Source organism: Gnatocerus cornutus, chromosome 8 (genome assembly GCF_029298725.1).
Source record: "Gnatocerus cornutus isolate USDA-ARS CGAHR chromosome 8, icGnaCorn1.1, whole genome shotgun sequence".
In the NCBI taxonomy this organism is placed as follows: Eukaryota; Metazoa; Arthropoda; class Insecta; order Coleoptera; family Tenebrionidae; genus Gnatocerus; species Gnatocerus cornutus.
Genome location: NC_142240.1, coordinates 9,195,137 through 9,216,865, shown reverse-complemented (window position 1 = coordinate 9,216,865; position 21,729 = coordinate 9,195,137). Strand labels below are relative to the sequence as shown.

At 42.8% G+C, this 21,729-nt stretch overlaps 4 protein-coding genes across 6 annotated transcripts in view; 3 read left to right on the top strand and 1 right to left on the bottom strand.

Annotated features, from left to right (window-relative positions):
* The first annotated feature begins 148 nt into the window (after nt 1–148).
* On the top strand, nt 149–2,270 carry LOC148169539 (bestrophin-2-like). The gene is made up of 7 exons (XM_088042606.1): nt 149–506; nt 551–658; nt 704–875; nt 922–1,124; nt 1,171–1,777; nt 1,825–1,959; nt 2,008–2,270. Exons 1-7 carry the CDS (start codon nt 436–438, stop codon nt 2,179–2,181), a joined length of 1,470 nt encoding a protein of 489 aa, XP_087898732.1. The 5' UTR covers nt 149–435; the 3' UTR covers nt 2,182–2,270.
* Atox1 (Antioxidant 1 copper chaperone) lies at nt 2,163–2,944 on the bottom strand. 2 transcript variants are annotated; one of them, XM_088042608.1, is made up of 4 exons: nt 2,859–2,944; nt 2,568–2,804; nt 2,435–2,516; nt 2,163–2,388 (listed from the first exon to the last, which is right to left on the bottom strand). In XM_088042608.1, the coding sequence occupies exons 2-4, from the start codon at nt 2,574–2,576 to the stop codon at nt 2,255–2,257; spliced, it is 225 nt and encodes a 74-aa protein (XP_087898734.1). In that variant the 5' UTR covers nt 2,577–2,804; nt 2,859–2,944; the 3' UTR covers nt 2,163–2,254. The 2 variants fall into 2 exon arrangements, with proteins under 2 accessions (XP_087898734.1, XP_087898733.1); XM_088042607.1 differs by having other exon boundaries at nt 2,568–2,898.
* A 39-nt stretch (nt 2,945–2,983) lies between these two features.
* Epg5 (ectopic P-granules autophagy protein 5) lies at nt 2,984–11,172 on the top strand. 2 transcript variants are annotated; one of them, XM_088042605.1, is made up of 13 exons: nt 2,984–3,261; nt 3,307–3,814; nt 3,861–4,120; nt 4,164–6,623; nt 6,671–6,999; nt 7,041–7,164; nt 7,436–7,746; nt 7,798–8,106; nt 8,153–8,498; nt 8,546–9,819; nt 9,870–10,285; nt 10,331–10,754; nt 10,799–11,172. In XM_088042605.1, the coding sequence occupies exons 1-13, from the start codon at nt 3,229–3,231 to the stop codon at nt 11,106–11,108; spliced, it is 7,104 nt and encodes a 2,367-aa protein (XP_087898731.1). In that variant the 5' UTR covers nt 2,984–3,228; the 3' UTR covers nt 11,109–11,172. The 2 variants fall into 2 exon arrangements, with proteins under 2 accessions (XP_087898731.1, XP_087898730.1); XM_088042604.1 differs by having other exon boundaries at nt 9,870–10,754.
* Nucleotides 11,173–14,887: 3,715 nt separating this feature from the next.
* The window catches only part of ft (cadherin-related tumor suppressor fat), a 64,693-nt gene continuing 57,851 nt past the window's right edge, over nt 14,888–21,729 (top strand). Inside the window, exon 1 of the mRNA XM_088043999.1 lies at nt 14,888–20,125. Coding sequence (XP_087900125.1) covers nt 14,966–20,125 — 5,160 coding nt within the window. The 5' untranslated portion in view covers nt 14,888–14,965. The remainder of the gene's footprint in view (nt 20,126–21,729) is intronic.

Genomic DNA, 21,729 nt, shown 5'->3' with positions numbered 1-21,729 from the left:
AATGGACGAGAGCACGTGCTTGTTGTGTAGTAGCAATAAAAAGGATAATACGCAATTTCCGGTGTTAGAAATGCAGTAAATAACTTCGCGTTTCTGAGATTTTAATGTTGGACTGTAAAAATGGTGGATGCGCGTAGTCACGGACTAAAAAAGTCCGGTCAGTTTTCAAAAATAGTTGGATTACATAAATACAACTAGATTATTGTTAGAGAAATATCATTTTAAACTATAAACCTTCTTATCAATGATTGATAGCTGGATCAATACTTGATAATGTGGCTGAAATATAACAGACAAAATAAAACTTGCTGGATTAAAACGGTCCCTTTTGGCATGTTTTTAAATAAACATGATATAAACTTATCGACTTTAGTCAGATAAATTTAGAGATAACGGTAACGAGTCATATACAATTTCAGTAGGTACTATAGAGAAATGACGGTTACTTACACCGATAAAGTTACCACGTGTCGTGGTTTCTCTTGTTTTTTGAAACTCTTAGCAAGGTAATCACTTAAGTCTCTCCAGTTACCCTCAAACTCTTTTGCAGATGGCGTGGCAGCATTTACAAACTAGTATGGGTAGATCTTCTTTGTTTTTTACTCCTCTATTACGCCATAAGCTTGACTTACAGATTCTTGCCTACTCAACACCAACAGTAAGTTTCCTTCATTCTTGAAAGTTTAACATCAAAGAATTGTAGGGATTTCGAAAGAGTAATCAAATATTGCGATCGATACACGAATTTAGTTCCTCTAAGTTTCATTCTGGGGTTCTATGTTAGCTTGATAATGACTCGTTGGTGGGCCCAGTACTGTTCTATTCCATTCCCTGATAATTTAGCGATCATCGTAGGAGCAAGCGTTAAGGGACAGGTTGGTATCTCCTAATCCTACAATACCTACAACCTAGACTTTGAAGGACGATAGAGCAAAAATCGTACGGCGGACTATAGTAAGATACATCTGTGCGACTTTTACCATTACTCTCACAATGTTGTCACCGAGAGTAAAAAAACGTTTCCCGACTTTAGAACACTTTATCGGAGCTGGTCTGCTTACCAAGGACGAAGTGAAAATATTTAGTGATTTAGATAACGAGTTTCCCAGTTATTCCAAATACTGGTGATAATGCCTCCCACGCTTTCCAAATTTCACTCTTGAATTGTAGGCTGCCATTAGCGTGGGCCGCTAATATCGTGACTCGCGGACGTCACGAAGGACACATCCGGGACGATGTTTCCGTGAAAACCATTCTAGAAGAATTAAACATCTTCAGGAGTAAATGTGGAGGAATGTTGGACTATGATTGGATCAGCGTCCCTCTTGTCTACACCCAAGTTGTAACGCTGGTCGTTTACCTCTACTTCATCGTCTCTGCCATTGGAAAACAGTACATAATTTCATCCCAGGATGACACGGACTTGGATCTTTATTTCCCTTTTTTTCTGGTCATTGAGTTTTTCTTCTACATGGGTTGGTTGAAAGTCGCGGAAGTTTTGATAAACCCGTACGGAGATGACGATGATGACTTTGAAGTGGTGTGGATGGTGGATCGCCACCTTCAAGTCTGTTATTTATTGGTGGATAAGATCCATCAAGAACATCCGATGTTGATGAGGGACCTTCACTGGTGGGAAACCGCTCCGAACTCGCTCCCCTTCACTTTAGCATCCAAACATTATATGCAAGAGTATCCGTTTCCGTCTACTTTGAACGTAACAGTAGCAAAATCTGAGCAAGAATTAGTATTACCAGCAGAGGAAGCAATTACACAAGTAACGTTGTCCCAGTCAACGGTTTTCGCTAAAATTGTAAGTTCTAGCCGGATGGTGTAAAAAGGCGATCAGGGATGTACTTATGGAGAGTTCACGGTGACGGAACTCGTTCTAGAAGACGCGGAAACTTCATTCCTTTGACGAAAGTTGTCCATTGCGACCCTCCAGACATTCAAAACGATGTAAGATAAAAAATTATGAAAATAACAACTTTTTCAATCGTTTTTAAGGATGTTGAAGAAGTTAACTTCTTCAGCAATAGTCTTCAAGCATCCCAAGCCCATGAAAATGAATGCGAGGAATTCGAGCGACTTAAGCAGCAAAGGATGGAGGAGCGCCGGAAAAAAATTCTGGACTTCTTACAAACGTCAAAAAAAGACGTTAGTCAAGATATTATAACATAAATTAATATAAAATACAATAAATTTAATGATTGCCAGTTTGCAAAAGCTGCAACAATTCAGTACCGTAATCCAGTTACAAAGTCTGCAAAAACTGCGTGTCTTTGCCAGTCTTTTTAATGACTTCTAGAATGTCTTCTGCTGACATGGTAGTTTTAACTTTCACCTGCTGTCCAGGTAAATCAATGCTGACGTCTTCTACTCCTTTATCTAGAAAGCTTTTATCACTAGACGCCAACAAAGAGACATGATTCACCTTTTAACTTGTTTAATACGCGTTCGACCGCCCCCGAACAGCCTTCGCAAGTCATTGCAACTTTGTACAGGTGAACTTGGACCTAAAGTACAAACACTCAATTTGAGGCACATTTACTTGAGGGTACACTTACCGCTGACATTTTTGTGTACGAAGAAACGATAAGTGAAATTCAAACAGACTGATAAGTGTGTTGACACGTTTTGACGTTTAGTTAAATTGCTATTGTAACTATGATGTGATTTCTATGAACTAAACGTACTTTAAACGAAAGGAACGACACCCAGTGGTGATGGAAAATATTCCACTGTTTTTACAACAAATTGTGTTTTATTTCAACAATTCTTTTTACTCTTGTTAATAATTTGACCTGGAATAAATTTGATCTTGAGAAAAAGTTGAGTAGTTCTTTTAACACACCTACCGCCATCTAGTGTATTTAGTGTTTCTATGTTGGTAAAAAATGTCACCTGTCAAACTCCTGTCAGAAGTTCAAATCTAACCTCACATTTCTGTTTAAATCACTTTTTTATGCATTAAGGGAGTGTTAATTGACTAACTTAATACAAAAACAGCAAAAACTATAAATCTAATCGATAAGAATGCAGCAACGCCATGTATTTTCATTTTTTACGGAAGAATTCCACACATGCGTATTCTTGCAAATTGTGATGTAAATAAACGTCAGCTGATATGTGGTATTCACCATATTATTTACAAAATTTGTTATGACTAAGACTAAACCCAGATAAAATTCCTTACTTCAACCATTTCCCTACCATCCGTGCCGTACAATGGAGGCAGTGAAACCTAAACCCAAAACCAAGGTTAGAATTTCTTTAAAATTCCCTAAATTGTTATTGTCTTTCTAGAAAAAACGCGAAACAAAGAAACCTCACGTAGAAGCAGGTGAAGTTTCCCAACTTAAAAACAATGAAAAAGATGTCGATAGTTGTGAAGAAGCTGCAAAAGACGAAACTGCGTCTCAGATTTCTGAAGCTCTTGAAGCTCTTGAAGTTCAAGATGAACCCACTAATGTTCAAGATGAGCCAGTTAAAGTTGAAAAAGAACTCACTAAAGTTCAGACTGAGCCAAAATTAAATGAATTTGATAGATTGTTAAATATTAACAGAAACTTAATTAGTGAGATTAGTATTCAACAGTCTCTTGAGCGCAAATTTGAGGTCAGTAGACCCATGTCAACCATCAAACCATACACTGAAACGCAATTGGCCGCTCTTTATACCAACAGTGAGTTGGAGATGCTTGACCAATTTACGTCTCAGTATGTGGAGGCAGAGTTGAAAGGTCTTGCAATCAAGCAACATCCACTATATGAATTATTGGCTAGTTATTTACAAATCAGAGCGAAAATCACAGGTTTGTCACGACTCCCAGTCTTTTCTTTGCTAAGTTTAGATTCTAGGTAACAATTTGGAACTGGAGCAGTTGCGTAAAGAATACAACGATCTTCAGTCGGCACTGTGGACCACTGACACCGCCACTGTAAGCGGTCGGGCTGACTGTTTTGATGGTAACACTGTCACAGCTACGCATTCGTACCAAAAAGCGACATTCCATAGATCTGTTTTCCAAAGCATCGTACGAATTTTAGGTCTCATTCGCAAACTGACGTATGAAAACCACACTTTGTACGCTTATACGGCGGAGGACTTGCGATTACAGGTCAGTCCTTCCCTGATTATACCCCAACTAACTAATTTTTTAGATTGAACTCTACATCCAAACGGGCATTCACAACTGTCTTAACGTGGCAAGACTGGATAAAGGGGCCCCCGTGATCGTATCTTTACAAAACGAACCGTTGCATATGAAGCCATATTTATGTGAGATTCGTCTTTGTATTTCCATTCTTTTCGCATTTCAACGTAAACTGATCAGGGATCCCCAATTTATAAAAGAGAGCCGGGAGTGGTTGAGTCGCTTAGTCGCAGTATTGTTGCGACAAGCGACTTACCAAGATCATTTATTCATATTGAACCATCTTCTGCGATGTCCAGCAGGAGTCGGATCATGGGCTTCTTCTTTTATTCAAACACCGTTGGACGACATACAATCAGAATCTCCCTTCTCTTCAAATAAAATCAACCACGTTTTATCAATTCTCCGTATGATTCTAACTCCCGTTAAAGAGCGAGAGCGTTTTCTGGAAGACGTGTCACAGAGTAAAGACACTTCAGGTGAAGCTCTCTGGATTGTGGTGGATTCTGAAGGGGAGGAAGACGACGAATCCGGGAGCTCCCTCAGAGAAAACGACTTGGTGGCGTTGTTGACACAGTTACCACTTGAGAATCTCTTCAGAAGCGTTCTTTTAGTCGATAGGAAAAACTTCGAGAACTGTTACGATTTTTCTAAAATCACCCAACACCACATTTTGCGTTTCTTTGCGTTTGGAACTGTCCTTTTAAAGATCATCCACCGAGGGCTAAAAACTTACGATCAATCGCGGTACAATCAGTTTTCAAAACGATTGAGCCGCATGATCCGTCATGTTGTTCAATACGCGACGGACCAGTGGGAGCAGTTCCGGAAAACTCCAAATTCCGACGATCCTGCTATGATGGAAAGACTACAAGTTGAGTATGACGCGTTTTTCTTGCGTGCCATTTATTACCTGTACACTTCCCAAAGACTAGGGGCGTGGCAGTTTTTAGCTGTGATACCATATAATTTGATCACGATCAAAACAACGTGGAAAATTTTTTACTTCTTGCATGATTCTGACTTGAGCGCGCAAGAAATTTTGAAACATGACGACGATGTTGACTATCGGGAGAAACTTTGGGTGGAGAGTTTTCGGCTTCAGTTTGAAGATAAACTTGCATCATTGGCTGACGATGAGTTGTATTATCTCTTGAACACTTTTGCAAACATGGCGTTGGCGAGAGAAGCAGAAGATGAAGAGTTCATCCACACGGCAACTAGAGATCTTTTACAAGTTGGTTTCATCAGTAAATTGACTCAGGAGATTTGCTCAAAGTCTGCACGCACGCTGTTGACTCACATAACATCGAAGCATCCTCATCTCTTGTCGATGGTTTTGAAAGAAGTGAAAAGAAACACAGAGACTGCAGGCGCGTTGGTACTGTATTTATACGAAGAACTACCATTGACAATATGGAAAGTCTCTGAAGATGACTTGGAAATTATCACATCGTTGTTATGTAACAACATTGCGACCAATGAAAGCAAACTAGCCAGAATGATCCTGTCCCGTTTAAATTGGGACATGTTGCCCTACGACATGCACTGCGATGTCGCATTGTTAGTCTTAAAAGCTGTAGACCAAGAACCGGGTTATCTTCAATGGGCCTGGCAAACCATCCTCCGATTGAAGCTCCACATCAGCGACAAAGCTTTCACAGACATGAAACGTGTTCTTGATCCGGATAACAACGACATTATCTTGAAAGGGGTGCATCAACAACAACCCTTGGCTAGTTTCGTAGCGGTACTGATGACCTCTTGGGGCCATTTAATTCCTTTAATTTGTGGCAATGGGCTATCGCAATTATTGTTCCTCCAAACGCACCAAAAACACGAGGCTGTTCTGTTTGCCCTCTACTTGATCGTCCCTCTTTTCATCAACTCGCAAGAGTACATCATCAATAACGAGCGCTTCCAGGAGATCATTTCAAATTTAATCAACGCAGACCGTGGTTACATATCTATGGCAAAAAGTCTGATAAGTGTGCAGAACACTGTTTTACAACAGTTCGGAAACATGATAGAGACACAAATCTCTAACTTTGCGAGCTATGATTTGAGTAGCCCGAGATGCCTAGTACGGCTGTGGTTCAACACTTTGGTGTCGATCCCGAACTGGAATAGAGATCCAGGCGTCATGTACTTAATAGATGTAATAATACGAGCGTCATTTTTCCACCAGGATGCTTTGGAGGTTGCCCAAACTATCCTTAAAGAGTTGCTTCAAAGCAATGCTTCTCAAGACCACGGTGGTACTATCAGTTCAATTGTTAAGTGGGTGTCGAATTCTAGTACCAGTCCCAGTCTCATTCCTGGATCTCTTTCAAATCACACGTGGTTAGCGTACTTAGTAATAGAGCTAGAGTTTGAAGATCGAGAAAAGAGAACAGGACTGTGGAGAGAGGTGTTGATGCAACTGAACAACCAAAAGGGAAAAGTGAACGTGGATGTCGCTATTAAGGTGAAGTAAATAGTGTTCGTAACTATTAAACAACTTGTTCGTTGCAGAAAGCAGCTTCAACTCTTAAAATCCCAGCTTTCACCTCCAGCTACCTTGCAATATATCGTTGGGCCCAACAAGCCATGGATGCGTCTCTTGATCATCCACTGCTCCCTCTACTTTGGCAAAAATTCTTTCTTCTTTACTTAGCCAGACTTCCTTTAGCCAGCAGCAACGACAACGGTTGCGTCGGGGAGAAATTCTTTGATGGTTTGGTCAATTTTACGTTCCTCAAACGCATTAAAAGAAAGTTGCAAGAGACGCTGGATTCGTATCAGGAAAAAATGACAAACGAAGAAGATCCCTCTAGGAAACTGTTCCTAGAAACTTGCGTAAAGTGAGTTAGGTTTGATTTTGCGATAACGTTGGTCTTTGCAGTCTGTTTAAAGCTTTCAACGCGTGGCTTGAAGAGCCTCGACTTCAAAAAGGGAATCTTCATTTATCTTCGCTCCCGCCGTTATATCTTCCGAATCTTTTGGCGTTTATCGTACAAGGCAGCAACGTATGTATTATTAATTTAAAGTTCTAGCAAAATACGCTTCTTTATAATACGTAATTGTTGATAATCAAATACGATTTGTAATTTCAAAAAATGGAAGCAAAAAACTCTAAAAGAATGTCCACATTATCTTATCATCTTAACGCGAATTAAGTAGTGGCTACTATTAGACGAACGAATGAGGTGGTAATCTTGGCGATATCGGCATATTTTACGCGAACTTATGAATAATTATTATAATTTTTAGATAACGAAACGAATTGTTTTTTTTTAGGCTATCTGGTACGAATACGTTGACTATGACCGGATAAAAATGGAGCAAACAGAAAGCGTGAGAATATGGCAGGCTTCAAATTTCCGCCACAAAAGTAATGTTAATAAACCTCTCGTGAATCCGGGAAAATCAATGGAAAGTGAGAACCCCATTGAACGTATTTTACGACGACTTGCAGTGTATGAAACTCCCAAAGAGCCCCCACCTATCGTGAATCAAGCGCCTGTTGTCCCAATAATTGATTTTAGTTCTAAAGACACAATGTTTAATTCCTTGGATCAGTGTTTCAAAACTCTAAAGCAATTTGCACAGTAAGAGTTAAATGCGAAGATTGTTAATGTACTATTATAGTTCTGTTTCAGCAATCAGACGTTGAAAGTCTCTGAACACAAAGCCTTAGATTGTTCTTACCAAGAACTAGTGCCGCAGCTGTACCGCTCCGTTCTGAACAAAGTCAGCAAAAAGGTGCCGTGCAAAGGTCGCAACGAAACTGTTAATTGTTCCGGCGCCGCTATTATCGTACTTGAAATGCAAGAAGCGCGAGTTAATGAAAGGATAGACCATCAAATACAGACAAATCGAAACGCGTACGAGTCTCTACTAACAAAGTCGTTACAAGCACCAGCGAGTGCTCTTTGTACTGCTTCAGTTACAATACAGCAGGCTATAAAGTGAGTTCGTGGTAAATCTTATTTAAACCAACTAAAATAATTATAGGATTCTGCAAGTACAAGTTCGATGTAATCCGGGGAGCGCTGAGCTCGGAAGTGAGTTATTTTACCACATTTTGTCATTAATTAATGACGAAACGAGCTCATATTTGCCGACGAAGACTTTGTTTGCCACCTGCTTGGAAAAGTTGGGACAGAGTCACATCTGCGGAGTAGAATTCGAAATGTCGCGACTTTTGGAGAAAATTCTTGGAGAACCGAGTTTGGGAGGATATCTCGCTCCCCATTTCTCCCCTAGCAACATTGGTACCGCCAACTTGTTGCACATGTACTCGACAATTAGCAAGGAGATCGGGAACAACTACGATGTCGCTTTCGCGCTTCTATCAAAGGTATGGAGTGAAAAAATAAAAATATTGTGTTATAATGTTTCTTTCAGTTTGAAATCGACAAGTGGCTTCGTCAAAAAGAACCCAAGCTCAGCCAAAGATGCGAGTTTATTCAATGCGTGATCAAAGCGTTGACAGTTTTGGGGTACGAACCCGCAGTTGATTCCCTGATGTTGCACGGACTGTACCGGAAACACCTTCTCACTGTTTTTGAGTTCCAGTTTCCGGAACATTACGGTGAAATCTTAATCAATTTACTGAAAGCGAGTAGTGGCAACACTGATACTTTGGCCAAGAGTGTTTGGCTGGATATCATCAATTCGTTAGCGAGACCGGTTCAGATAAATTATAAAGGTCCTTTGAAGGATCAACTAAGACAGTACGCTCAGCACCAGACGATGTTGCAACACCAGGAGATTTTAGAAACCGCTGAGCTCTTCTTCAAACATTTCACTCAAGAGCGGCTACAGTACGGTTTATATGGTCTTTATCCGAAGTGTCGTAATTACATCGACATTTTCGTGATTTTATTGGGGATGACGGGTCATGGACTCATCACCAGCACCCTCAACACTCACCAAGGTCTCCTCGGAGACAAACTCTCCCAGAAGATCTGGCCGTATTTGATCAACATGTTCGCACCATGGATCATTCCGTATTCCATGCAAAGTTTAAAAGAAAACATGGCGTCGTGGATCCAACAACTCGCTGACGACCGCTCCATTCTCTTACCATGGATCCCATCGGATGGTCCTTTAGCCCAAAAAATCATCGCAGTGTTTTACGAATGCGTCCAGTTCCTCATTTACACTCTTCCAGGCTGCGGCAACATACTTTCCTTTATTTGGCAGTGGTACGTGACTGGATTCGCTCATAACGCTGTCAAAGACCACGTTTTGGGACCGATCCATCACACTTTCTTGGCTTTCCCATGGGAGAACTTCTGGCCGTCGCTCACAGACATTGAGTTCATGTTGAGGGTTATCGATCAGTACCTCCCAGAATGTCATTCTTTCCTTGGGCACGTATTCATGTCAGTGCCTTGGAGCGACTGGATGAACAATTTTAAAACATCACCTCCTCAGATTAAAACACGTGTTTACCAGTGTTTCCTTCATTTGTTGGTGAAATTGTCGAATGAGCCTAACGTGCGAAACAAGCATTCAGAAAAAGCCAAAGCGCTTTTGGTGGAAGCTGAAAGCTTTGATTGGAACGTCGTAGATTCTTCAGTGTTTCAACACGTGATGGATTGGTACGTTTTGAGCTGTGATCATGTTGTGATTTTCCGGAGCGACCCTCTGGATCTCGACTTTAGAGTTTTACAGTAAGTATCTGTTGAGGGAATTTAGTTTTTATTTCCGGTTAAATTTCTAGCTTCCTTAAGGTTGTTTCTGGTTACCACCAAACAGCTATGGATAATTACGACCAAAGATTGATTTACGTGAAGACTTATGTTAAATTGTTGTCGGTTTACGTAAATAGACACAAGTCAGTCGTGACGACCAAAGAGAATGATCTTAAGGCTGTGATAACCCAACAATTGAATCATTTGGATGTGGTCGTTACCGCCGAAGATGAGTTCAATGCGATTCTGCGAGAACTGTTACAAATCGTGAATATTCAAAGTGTCTGCCATTGTGCTTTGAAATGCTTCGATTCGTGGATACTTAAGAAAAATGGGGACGACCTCGGGGTCAGGGGTTTGCTCAGAGTTGTAGGGACCACAGTTGGAGATTGTGAGGCATTGGGCTTCTTAATGGAGTCGACGATCACCAGTTTCTTCCAAAATGGTAAGAGCGCTTCTGAGTCAACATTTTCTTATCTTCTGGTGTTAGTTTCTGGTACTCTCAATCCATCATGGTCAGAACTCGCGCAGATGTTGGTCATAACTTCAACCAAACAAACGGAACTTGAACAGGTCCTTTTGAATAGAAGCTACATTTTGACGTTGAACGCGTTGTTTGTCCAAAGAATTGACAAGTGTCAAGACACTGAAGGACTCCTTAATCTGTCAACTTCTTGGATTCAAAACATGAAGATCAGTGGCGAAATTTCTGAATCGAAAGTTCCTTTAATTTGGTTTAACATTGTCCGTTTGTCTCTTTTACATTGCGAAAAAGACGAAGCAACGACAGGTGTTATTTTACACAGGTTTGCTAGAATACTTCTGCAGGTGTCGGAAGAGAAAGGGAGCTCGAGGTGGGGAAGGAGTTTGCTCAGCGCCATGGGGATCAATAAGCAGGAGGCGATTTCGGTTAAGTAGGTGGAAGAAAAAAAGGAATTTTTGAAACGCTCGTTGTTAGTTTCAGATTTCTGTGTCGCGCTTTGGCCGGGTATATCTTAGCCCAACTTCCCGAAATGAAAGGGGAGCCCCAAGTGGTCCGACACCGAGCGTACGCCCCTGCAAGAGTGGGCCAGACTGGAGGCAACGGCGAATGCGCCAAAGTTTTGATGAGCTTGGGACTCGGACAGTCCCAAGGGAAAATCAAGGAATGTGAAGAATTAGCTTTGAAGAAAATCCAAGACGCGGAGAACTCGATGCACAACGCGTCTAGGTTCTTGGAGCTTTTAGTAAAACAGTTTTATATCAAACCTTATCTAAAGAATGAATAGTATTGTGTTATGAACTGAGAATTTTATATTAATAATATGTTTCTATAATAAAAATTTCTTTGAAGCTTTTTTAGTTTTTGTACCTAATTCCCGCGAGTTTTAGTTGTTGGGGTGGAGATAAATTTCGTCAGTTCGCGTTATGGCGGGGAATGTTTTTAAAGTGAGAGTGATTGGTGTTGGAACCCCGCATGGCATTAACCGATTTACATTTGTAGAACATAGTCGCAATTAAAAACGTTAAATATGAGCGAAGCCGTCGGTTTTGTTTGCTCGTTCGAAACTCGTTTAGTAAAAAACGAGCAAAAATATCAATTTGATATCAGCTTATTAGTACATGCCTGAAAACAACGGCCATTCATTTATTTCGCTTACTTTATTTTAATCGCCAGCAAATATATTTAAAGTTAAAAGCTTACGAACCGGCTGCCTATAAATAATTAAAACAAAATCAAAACTGCGGCGAGTTCATTCCCTCATTAGAACATCGTGATTTATACGGCATTTGTCGTCGGAAGCTAATAAAAACGCAATTTTCGCACATTTTCGTCGTGTATTGATGTGACGTTAAAGCGTGCACTGCACAGAGGCGGTAATTAACGCGCATAAAGCTCTCATTGCTGCACTCACAATGAGCAATCAAGGACGGAATTTCGTCGGAGACGTAGCCACCGAAACACAGAATGGAAATAAAAAAGACAACCCTACACGACAATACGATTAAAAGCTAGCAACGTCGTTAAAAACTGAATGTACCGAGCTGGCATCTATATTGTGGCCAATTACCTGATCAAGGTGTTCGCTCTTCGTCGAGAGGCCGGTGGGCTTCGTTAACGGACAGCTTCCACCGTATTGTGCGCGAGCTTTGTGCTCAAACGGATGGGAGAACCATTCAACATCGGAATCCAAAGCATTGTTGGCAAGGGATGGGATATTCCGAGACGGGCGCTGGGCTCTTCAAATCTCTAAAAAGAAAAAAACACTTAAATTGGACTTGTTAAAATTTTAATTTCTTGGAATCAGAGTCAAGTGGTGGCGGGTCAACACGCCCAACAAAAAAGTGAATAATTTGTATTACAATGTATTCAGCTCGCTGGAAAGTCAAGAATTTCCAAAGAGACAGGAAAGTATTCAAATTAGGTGGTAATTGTGCTAAACACTTAGCCATCAGTTTCAACAGAATAATACATCGAAATGGAATAATATAATGTCGCTCACGTACATTAGCAGCGAAAGTCTTTGTTCGTTTTCAGGTTTTCACAGATGTTATTTTGAGAGTAAAATCTCATATTTCAGGCGGAGATAAAGCGAAGAACAATTACCGAGCGATTTTCGACCTCTTTTGTGATAGCGAGGGTATCCAGATAGAATTTCCCCTTATTTATCCTCCTTGGGCCGTCATTCATCATCGAAAACTGGTCGTGGCGTAATAATATTTTCGAGCAGTGGATGTTGCGTGGGTCGACGAGGTGAAGAATGAAAAGCTGAAGACACCTCAGAGCCGTCAAGCACCCTCGCATGTCTGCATATATTACAATCGCCATCTCTTCAATTCTTGGCTATTTTTACATCTTATTAAATGATTTCACGTTGAAAGTGGAGGTTTAATTCGTGACAAAAATACACATTGACGTTTCTCATTCGAATCATACATGTATCCAATTCCTATTAATATTCAGCCGAGATGTAAGATTATACTCGCATAACTTGTAATGGACCGTTTGGATCTCGTTACTAGACGGAAAAAACCGGATATTCCCTTTTTATAATCCACTAATTTATTCTGGCAATTAGTTGTACTCGGTTGCGTACTTTTTTTCCTTTCAATTACTTAAATTAATTACCCACAGGGAAAATTAATCGCGTCCAATTTGTAACTGTGATAATCGTTAATTGTTCCTGATTAAAATTTCATAATCTTAACCAGAGCCGGTGCCGAGAAGACATGTCGTGCCACCAAGACCGAAGATGTTGAGTGGTTGCTGTAAACATTTTTTTTGGTCTCTGCAGCAACCTGTAGGCAATATCTTCATCCGTTTGAAATATTTTTTGTAAAAACCAGTAAGATCAATTGATCACGACAAAGCGTCTTTGTGAATGAGCAATTTCCATAAATTAATGCTTACGACATGCTACTTCGTCTTCAGAAAACCAGCTACGACAGTTAAAATTAAAGAATTTGTGTTGCCGTTAGTTTTCTTCAATTTTACGTCAAAGAAATTACGAACAAAACTAGTCGGATGTAGTAGGTCGAATTTCATGGTAAATTAGAAGGAATGTTTGATTTTATGACCGCTGTTGTAATGGGAAAGTCGAGAAACATCTCTGTTGTACCCCAGTAAGAAGACTTTTCCGGTTAATATCTTAATAAGAAAACTGTATCAACACCGCTCGAGGTGTTGCGCAAAGTTAAAAAGCGTGCGAACGTAGGTAATGGTTCTATAATGTTAAATTAATAACGACGTACGTATATTCCAGCTAATGATGAAGTAACGCGTCGATCTATTCGGTTTCGTACTGCCATCTTTACCCCATGCTGTGTTAAAGTCACCTTGACGCGCCACATTTTATCGAAAGACTTTTCGCATCGTCGAAATCGAATTCCGGTAAATACGTAGGCACCTTTTCGTTGGTATAATTCAACGATTCTCGTTAAACGGCATTCAAATTTTATAGGGCCGTATATTTGTGGAGTTAGTAATGAACGTCCAAGTGAAACAAAGGTTAGCATAATTTATGCGGTGCTTACAATCATTGTTTGCAATTCGCGCTTATAATAAACGATCTAGTTAACCGTTCGCAACGTAAACTCGAAATTGTTTATGTCGGAGCGCGGGCCCGGATTTCAATTATACCCGGAATTAATTACTTTAGAGTGAAGACGCGGTCGAAATTGAAAACGCGTATAAAGTTTAATCAAAGTGCAGAGCCGAGTTGGGTCCCCGGAGTCGAATCCGGGTAATTTGGAAGCACGCAGTTTGCGCATCGGATGTCAATTGAAAAAGCGAAAGCTATAAGTTATCGAAATGATCGAAAACCAACATCCATTTATTTCGTTCGAGATTGTGCGTTAGATACCCATCCGAAAACAAAACCGGAAAAAAATCCCGCAGACAATAGATTTACGAGCCAAACTCGGTCCAACTGACATACTCATAAATATTGTTTATGTTTAGGTCGGATATCTGAAGTACAGGTGAGTTGGCAACACCGACAGGTTACCTACCATCTACCATTGGCCGTGGTCCACAACTCCTCCCAACGCTCAGTAGAGCTTCGCGCGCGGTGTAGTTCGTATCGACCGTTTCTTTGGTGCTTCTCCGGAAGCTGAGCACATGTGAATCGAGGCACCGCGACGCCAGTGTTTCCGTAAAACGCAACAGTTTGTGTCTTGACCCATCATTTAAGTCACCGAAAACGAGTTGGAATCTCCGCGTGTTTTGACGAGTGGCGCCGTCGTGGAAGTGCTGTGCTGTGTCCGCCGCCTCCGACGCTTCTTCGACAACATTGGTGTGTATTCCCGGGCGTCGTCTCCTGCTTGTTTTTGTCGAATTGTCCGAAAGCGAATCCCCGTTGATCTCGTCTGAGCCGGCCATATTGCATACCAGTCCGAGCGAGAAGACGCCATCCGTTTCTTGCGCGTCCAACAAGGATCGGCGACTTCTCTTGAGGCCGGTGAACGAGTTCGTGGACGGGGCGAGGGGCTGAGGAATGTTAGAGCACCGCAGCATCTAACACAGACACACGTGTCGGCCGCGCTCTCAAACGAAGCCGAAATGTTGCACTAAGTCGCGGAGATTTCGATCGGACGACGAACTGGACGCACGATGCTGCGATAGTGACATTCGACACCGAGGAAGATGTGGCATAGCTGGCTCTTGGTGCTCGGGTGGTTGTTGGTGGGCGCCCAGCGGCCTCCAGGTCCAGGCCCGGGGGTTGACTATTCGGCGCAGATGCAGTCGCGGGCCGTGGACACCAGAGTCACTTTAGAGATCAAGGAGAGTCAGCCGAAGGGCACGGTGGTCGGCAGGATACCTACAAAGCCGGGTTTCACCTACCGGTTCAACGAGCCCCCGAGGGAGTTCACCATGGACGCAAAGACCGGAGAGATTAGGACTAACGCCGTGTTGGATAGAGAAAGTCTCAACAACGACAGGTACGATCTTGTGGTGCTGTCGAGCCAACCAACTTACCCCATCGAAGTGCGCATTGTCGTCATCGACATCAACGACAATCCTCCGGAGTTTCCGGAGCCGTCCATTGCGATATCGTTTTCAGAGAGCGCTGCAGCGGGGACGAGACTATTACTAGACGCCGCGACTGACAAAGACATCGGCGTCAACGGCGTCTCCGATGATTACAGAATAATCGCGGGGAACAAAGACGACAAATTTAAACTAGTCCTTACCGCCAATCCGACCGGTGAAACATCATACCTCCACCTGGAGACCACCGGCAAATTAGACCGAGAAACGCAGGGTGTTTACTATTTGAACATTTCGGCCCGCGATGGCGGAGAACCGCCTCAGCTTGGATATCTTCAGGTGAACGTGACCATCCTCGACGTCAACGACAACCCTCCGATCTTCGACCATAGCGATTATATTGTGTCACTGAACGAAAGCGTCCCTCCGGGCACTCCAGTGTTGCAGGTGATGGCAACCGACAATGATCTCGGCGATAACGCCAAGATAACGTATTACTTGGCAGATACGGAAAGGCAATTTACTGTTGACCCAGAAACCGGAGTGATTTCAACCACAGAAACGCTCGAATGCCCTCAACACAACTGTCCGCAAACGAGCAAATCTTGCTCGAAGAGCTGCGTGTTTACAGTTTTCGCACGAGATCACGGGTCACCACGTCAAGACGGCAGGACCTACGTCACTGTGAACCTGGTGGACGCCAACGACCACGATCCCGTCATAAAATTTCAATATTTCCCTTTCAACGCTCCTTTTGCTACTGTTGACGAGAACGCTCGCAACGACTCTGTGGTGGCGGCCGTCTCAGTTGTCGATTTGGACGAAGGACTAAACGGCGAAACCACCGTGAGGATTGTTTCTGGAAACGAACTCAACCACTTTCGACTGGATTACACTCCGAGTTTTGATATCGTGCGCGTTAACGGAGTGTTGGACCGCGAAGAGATAAGTAAATACAACCTCACCGTGGTAGCGACGGATAAAGGCACGCCTCCGCGTACTGCCACAGCTTTTCTGATAATCCACGTGAATGACGTTAACGACCACGAGCCAGTTTTCGAAAAGAGCGAATATTCGGCGATTTTGAGCGAGTTGGCACCTCCTGGAACGTACGTGGCAGGAATCACCGCCACCGACGAAGACACCGGTGTCAACGCGCAAATTCACTATGCTTTCGTTTCTGGGAACGAACATCGCTGGTTTACCATTAACTCAGACTCAGGGTTGATTACCACTCACGCGACTTTAGACAGAGAAGTGCAAGGGACTGTCGAGTTGAACATCTCGGCGAGAGACGGAGGACCGAATCCGAAATGGGCCTACACACAACTCAAAGTGACCATCCTCGATGAAAACGACGAAGCCCCTGAGTTTTCACAGAGCAAGTTCAATGTGAGTTTGTTAGAGAGTGCGCCTCCAGGGACTTTGGTGGCGATGTTAACAGCAGCGGATCACGATCAAGGCACTAACGGCAGCGTTGCTTACTCTTTGCATCCAATGACGCAACAACGGTACAACAATGCGTTCGCTTTAGATTCTTTGACAGGACAGTTGACAACCCGGAAGAAATTAGACCGTGAAGAAATCGGTCACTACGAGATCCACGTGATCGCGAAAGATCAAGGATTACCGCCGCAGTCATCCACAGCCACCGTTTATCTGGATGTTTTGGACATCAACGACAACAATCCCGAGTTCTACCCGCTCAAGTATTTTATTACAGTGCCTGAAAACATCAAGTCCGGGAGCTCTCTCGCTAAATTAACAGTGACCGACAAAGATGAAGGCGAGAATGCGATGATCACGTTCAATGTAGAAAACGGTGGAGATGGCATGTTCACTATTGATGAGTGGACTGGGGTTGTTTCGCTTCGCGGGAATTTAAAATCTTCACCGAAGCACGTGCACAAACTGAAAATCTCCGCGAAAGACCACGGTGACAAACGAGCTGCTGAAGATGCCACTGTTGAGATAATCAAAGAACGTGACCTGGAGGAGCTAGCTTTTGACAACTACGGTTATGAATTTAAAATTGTTGAAGATGATGGAGAGTGGAAACGTCGCGATGTGGGTCAGGTTCACGTGAGAAATCCCGATGCCGTCTATTCCATAGTTTTCGGGGACCCCAAACACAACTTCCACATCGACGAACACAGTGGGAAGATCACCACGGCGAAGAAGATTGACCGTGAACAGACTTTGATGTACAGTTTGACCGTGAGTGCGCGCGTGGGTTTGGCGTACGGTAAAACTCTCGTCAACATCATCGTCTTGGACTTGAATGACAATAAACCCGTCTTTTTGCGAGATAAGGACGAAGTGAAGCTCGCTGAGAACGCTGCTGTCGGACAAGAAGTGTATCTCGCGCGTGCTAGAGATCTCGATGCCGGCATAAACAGCCGTGTGACGTATAACCTGAATTACAATCCGGACGATCAATTCAGGATTTCCGAAGCTACCGGAGTGATTTATTTGAATAGGCCGATAAGGGCAGAGCCTGGAGTTGTGCTGCATGTGGAAGTGACAGCCACGGACGGCGGTGAACCACCTTTATCTTCCAAACATTCGGTTGCGATAGTGATTGAAGATGTTAACGACCACACTCCGGTTTTCGATCACACTTCGTATGAGACGTCTCTTTTGGAATCGACACCAGTCAACGAACGGTTCTTTGCGCTGGCGGCGAGCGACGCCGATCTTGGTGCCAACGGGAGAATTTCTTACGCCATCACCGAAGGAAATGCCGAAGGAAAATTCGGTGTCTTCCCCGACGGGTTTCTCTACGTCCGACAGAAGTTGGATCGCGAAGACAAAGATTACTATTCGCTGTCGGTGACGGCGAGTGACTCCGGACACCCTCCACGTTCATCCGTTGTTCCTGTAGTCATCCATGTCATCGATGAAAACGACAATAGTCCGGAATTCACCAACGCCACCTTCACATTCAACATCAGAGAGAACGAACCTCCGGATTCTTTCGTGGGAAAATTAACAGCGACCGATCACGACATCGGCCGTAACGCAGAACTCATATTCTCCTTGTCCAACTCGCAGAGCGACTTCGCCATCGACCCGAAGAACGGTTTCATAAAGACTCTCCACGTTTTCGATCGTGAAGAGTTGGTTCAGAACACTGGACAGAATTATCTCACTTTGGAAGCGGCCGTGACGGACAACGGCAATCCTCGATTGCGCGATAAAGTCAAAGTTAATGTTCACGTGACGGACGTGAACGACAATCCCCCAAAATTCCTGCGGACCCCATACAAAGTTCAAGTGTCTGAAGGAGCAACAGCAGGAACGCAAGTTGTCAGATTGTACACTTCGGATGCTGATGAAGGATTGAACGGGGATGTTTTTTATTCTATCGTAAAGGGTAATGATGATGGACGCTTTATCATTGAAGAAGCAACAGGGCAGATCATGTTAGCACGGTCTTTGGATCGAGAAACTACCTCGAGATATAGTTTAACAGTGGTGGCACGTGACGCGGGGTTGTCGAAACAATTAAGTTCGACCACTACTGTGGTCGTGGAGGTGTTGGACGAGAACGATAACGCCCCCGAGTTCACGCAAACGGATTCGAAAATAAGTGTTGTGGAAACGACGCCTGTTAACACGGAATTAGTTCAGTTCCGGGCCAGCGACGCCGATTTGGGGGTGAACAGTGAGGTTGTGTTTTCAATCAGTGCCGGCAATAGAAAGGATACATTTCACGTCGATTCTTCTTCTGGGATGTTGTATTTGCACAAGCCGTTGGACTACGAAGAGTTGAGTTCCTATCAGTTGAACATAACAGCTTCGGATAATGGAAATCCGAGATTATCAACGACAATTTTGTTCGCTATAGCTGTCGAAGATGCGAACGATAATCCTCCTTCGTTTCCTAGCACGGCGATAGTTCGCCAGATTCGCGAAGGTATTTCTGTACACACCCCCATCGTCACGGTTACGGCTGATGACCCCGACTACGGCATTAATGGTAAAGTGACTTACGCCATATCTCAGCAAGAGCCGGAAGACAACAACAGACACTTTGGAATTAATCCGGTTACCGGGGTCATCCACACTCTTCTCCCGATTGACAGAGAAACCATCGACACCTTCCGGTTAACAGTCGTTGCAACAGACCAAGCTCAACCGATTTCATCCAGGCTTTCCGCCAACAAACTCGTCACTGTTATCGTGGAAGACGTCAACGATAACGCTCCCGTTTTCGTCTCCATGAACTCCGCAATACTCCCACAACAAGCGAAATTCCCTAAAGAAGGAGCACTCATAATGAACGTCTTTGCGCGAGATTTGGACTCGGCCACCAACGGCTTAGTCACCTACGAACTCGCCAGCGGTAATCCGGAACTGTTCCGGTTAGATCAAAGTACAGGAGCTTTGCGTTTACGCAAACCGATTTTAAATCCGGAACCCACTTATCGCCTCTCTGTAAAAGCCACCGATGAAGCCGTCCAAAACGAACGTAAAAGCAGCGAAGCTTATTTAACCATCATCGCGAGTAATTTCCTCGACAAAGGTCCAGAATTCGAAAGCGACCTTTTCACTGGGAGCGTTTACGAGAATGAAGCTCCGGGTACGAGCATCCTAACGGTTTCCGCGAACTTCGACTCCGGTGAAGTGGAATATTACGTGACGAACGTGACTGGTGACGGTGCTCAAGTTGACAGATTGTTCGACATCGACACCAAACTGGGAGTCGTTTCGACGGCCACTCAACTCGACAGAGAACGAGGAGTCGACATGTACGAAGTAGAAGTTTACGCAATCGTCGCCGGAGGATCACCGAAAACCACCAGGACCAAGGTGAGTGGCTCGTTAAAACGATTTATTTAATGTTATGGACAAACTTGAACTATAAAATATTCAAGCGCGATTATTTATAAGGATCTGCTTCTTATGTACTAATCCTCTCATTAAATGGCGACGAGCACCGACACAATCGTAATGACATAATCGGAATTATGTATCGGGATGCGAAGTTTGTGCTTTAGCGAAGAGCGCTTCATCTGAAAACCGGATCGTAGTACGTTTTTGTCAGGGAAATTATGCAAACAAGTTGAGTTGTAATTATTACAAGACGACAAGCGGAATATGCCTTTATTTAACACTTTGTTGCTGGACGTGGAAGACTTGTTTGTATAAGAAAACTTTATTAAAATGTCAGACAAAAAATGACTACTCTGCAAAATTTTTACAGATTGCGAAACTTGATTTCTTCCACATTGTGTCAGTTTTGCATAAATAAGTTTGAAATGTGATTTTAACGACGATTTTGCTATTATACCCAAATATAGACAATTGTATAATAATAATGCTAATTATAATAATACCAATTAAACACAAAGCGATCAAGAACCTGCAGAATTTATTTCCAATTACCAGTTTGACCCGAGACCTGAGTGAAAATTCAAACTTGATAAAACATTAAAACAACAAAGGTGCGTTAATAAGTGGCTATACCTCCACTTTGCAAGTAATAAACACTTCCCATTCTAAACTCATAAAACGATAAATTTTGGGTTAAGAGTGGAGACTTTAAAGTAGCGCTTCGTAATTAAAAGCAAATCAAATCCTCATTCCTGGACTGGAATGCGGCAAAGTGAAATTAATATTCGCGACGTGTTGACGGAAGTGTCCTAGATGTCATTTAATTATCGCTAATTGACAGATGTGTTTTGACAAATCCAAAAAAGGCCCGACCGGACTTTTCCGCGGTGTTAATTGCCCTGGATGTATTTTTAAAAAGATAATGCACATTACGGTTTCTTGTAATCTACAAGGATTAGCAAGACGTTGTCTTCAGCTTGTGGTAAATTCGCAGAGGAAACGTGGCGCCTGGTCCACATTGACGAAACGCGGGTCAATTTCCTCTCACTTTCTCGTCTAATTAACCTAGTTCTTAGCTAGAAATTGTCACCCAAGTCGTGTTTTCGAAATTACACAGTCAATTTGATGCGTGTTCGGGATTATCCACGGTTCTTAACTTTATATATTTGTAGTTAAACACAAGGAACGAGTTTACGAAATTATTTATGTACACTTCCTCGGCGGTTCCAATTAACTTTTTTTCATTCGCATCGTCTCGACGATCTCCCGAATAAAATAACATCGGACGTTGGCTCGGCCAATCATTTCGCTGCACAATAGACGTCTTATTATCAAATTATTTACACTCAGCTCTCCATCTTCGTTGGTAATCAACGAATTTTTTTCGAGAGTCCCGATGGACACGCGATCGCGACGATTAATTAGGCGATTCGTAGTGCAGAAACTGGTTGCCAATTTTGTGGCCGCGCAATCATAGCTAAAAGATAATTAAGATAATAATGATGGAGTTAAAACCAAGTTCCAGTTAATTCTGTTTTAATTTAATAGGCAGATTTATAAGATATTGTTGACAATTTGGG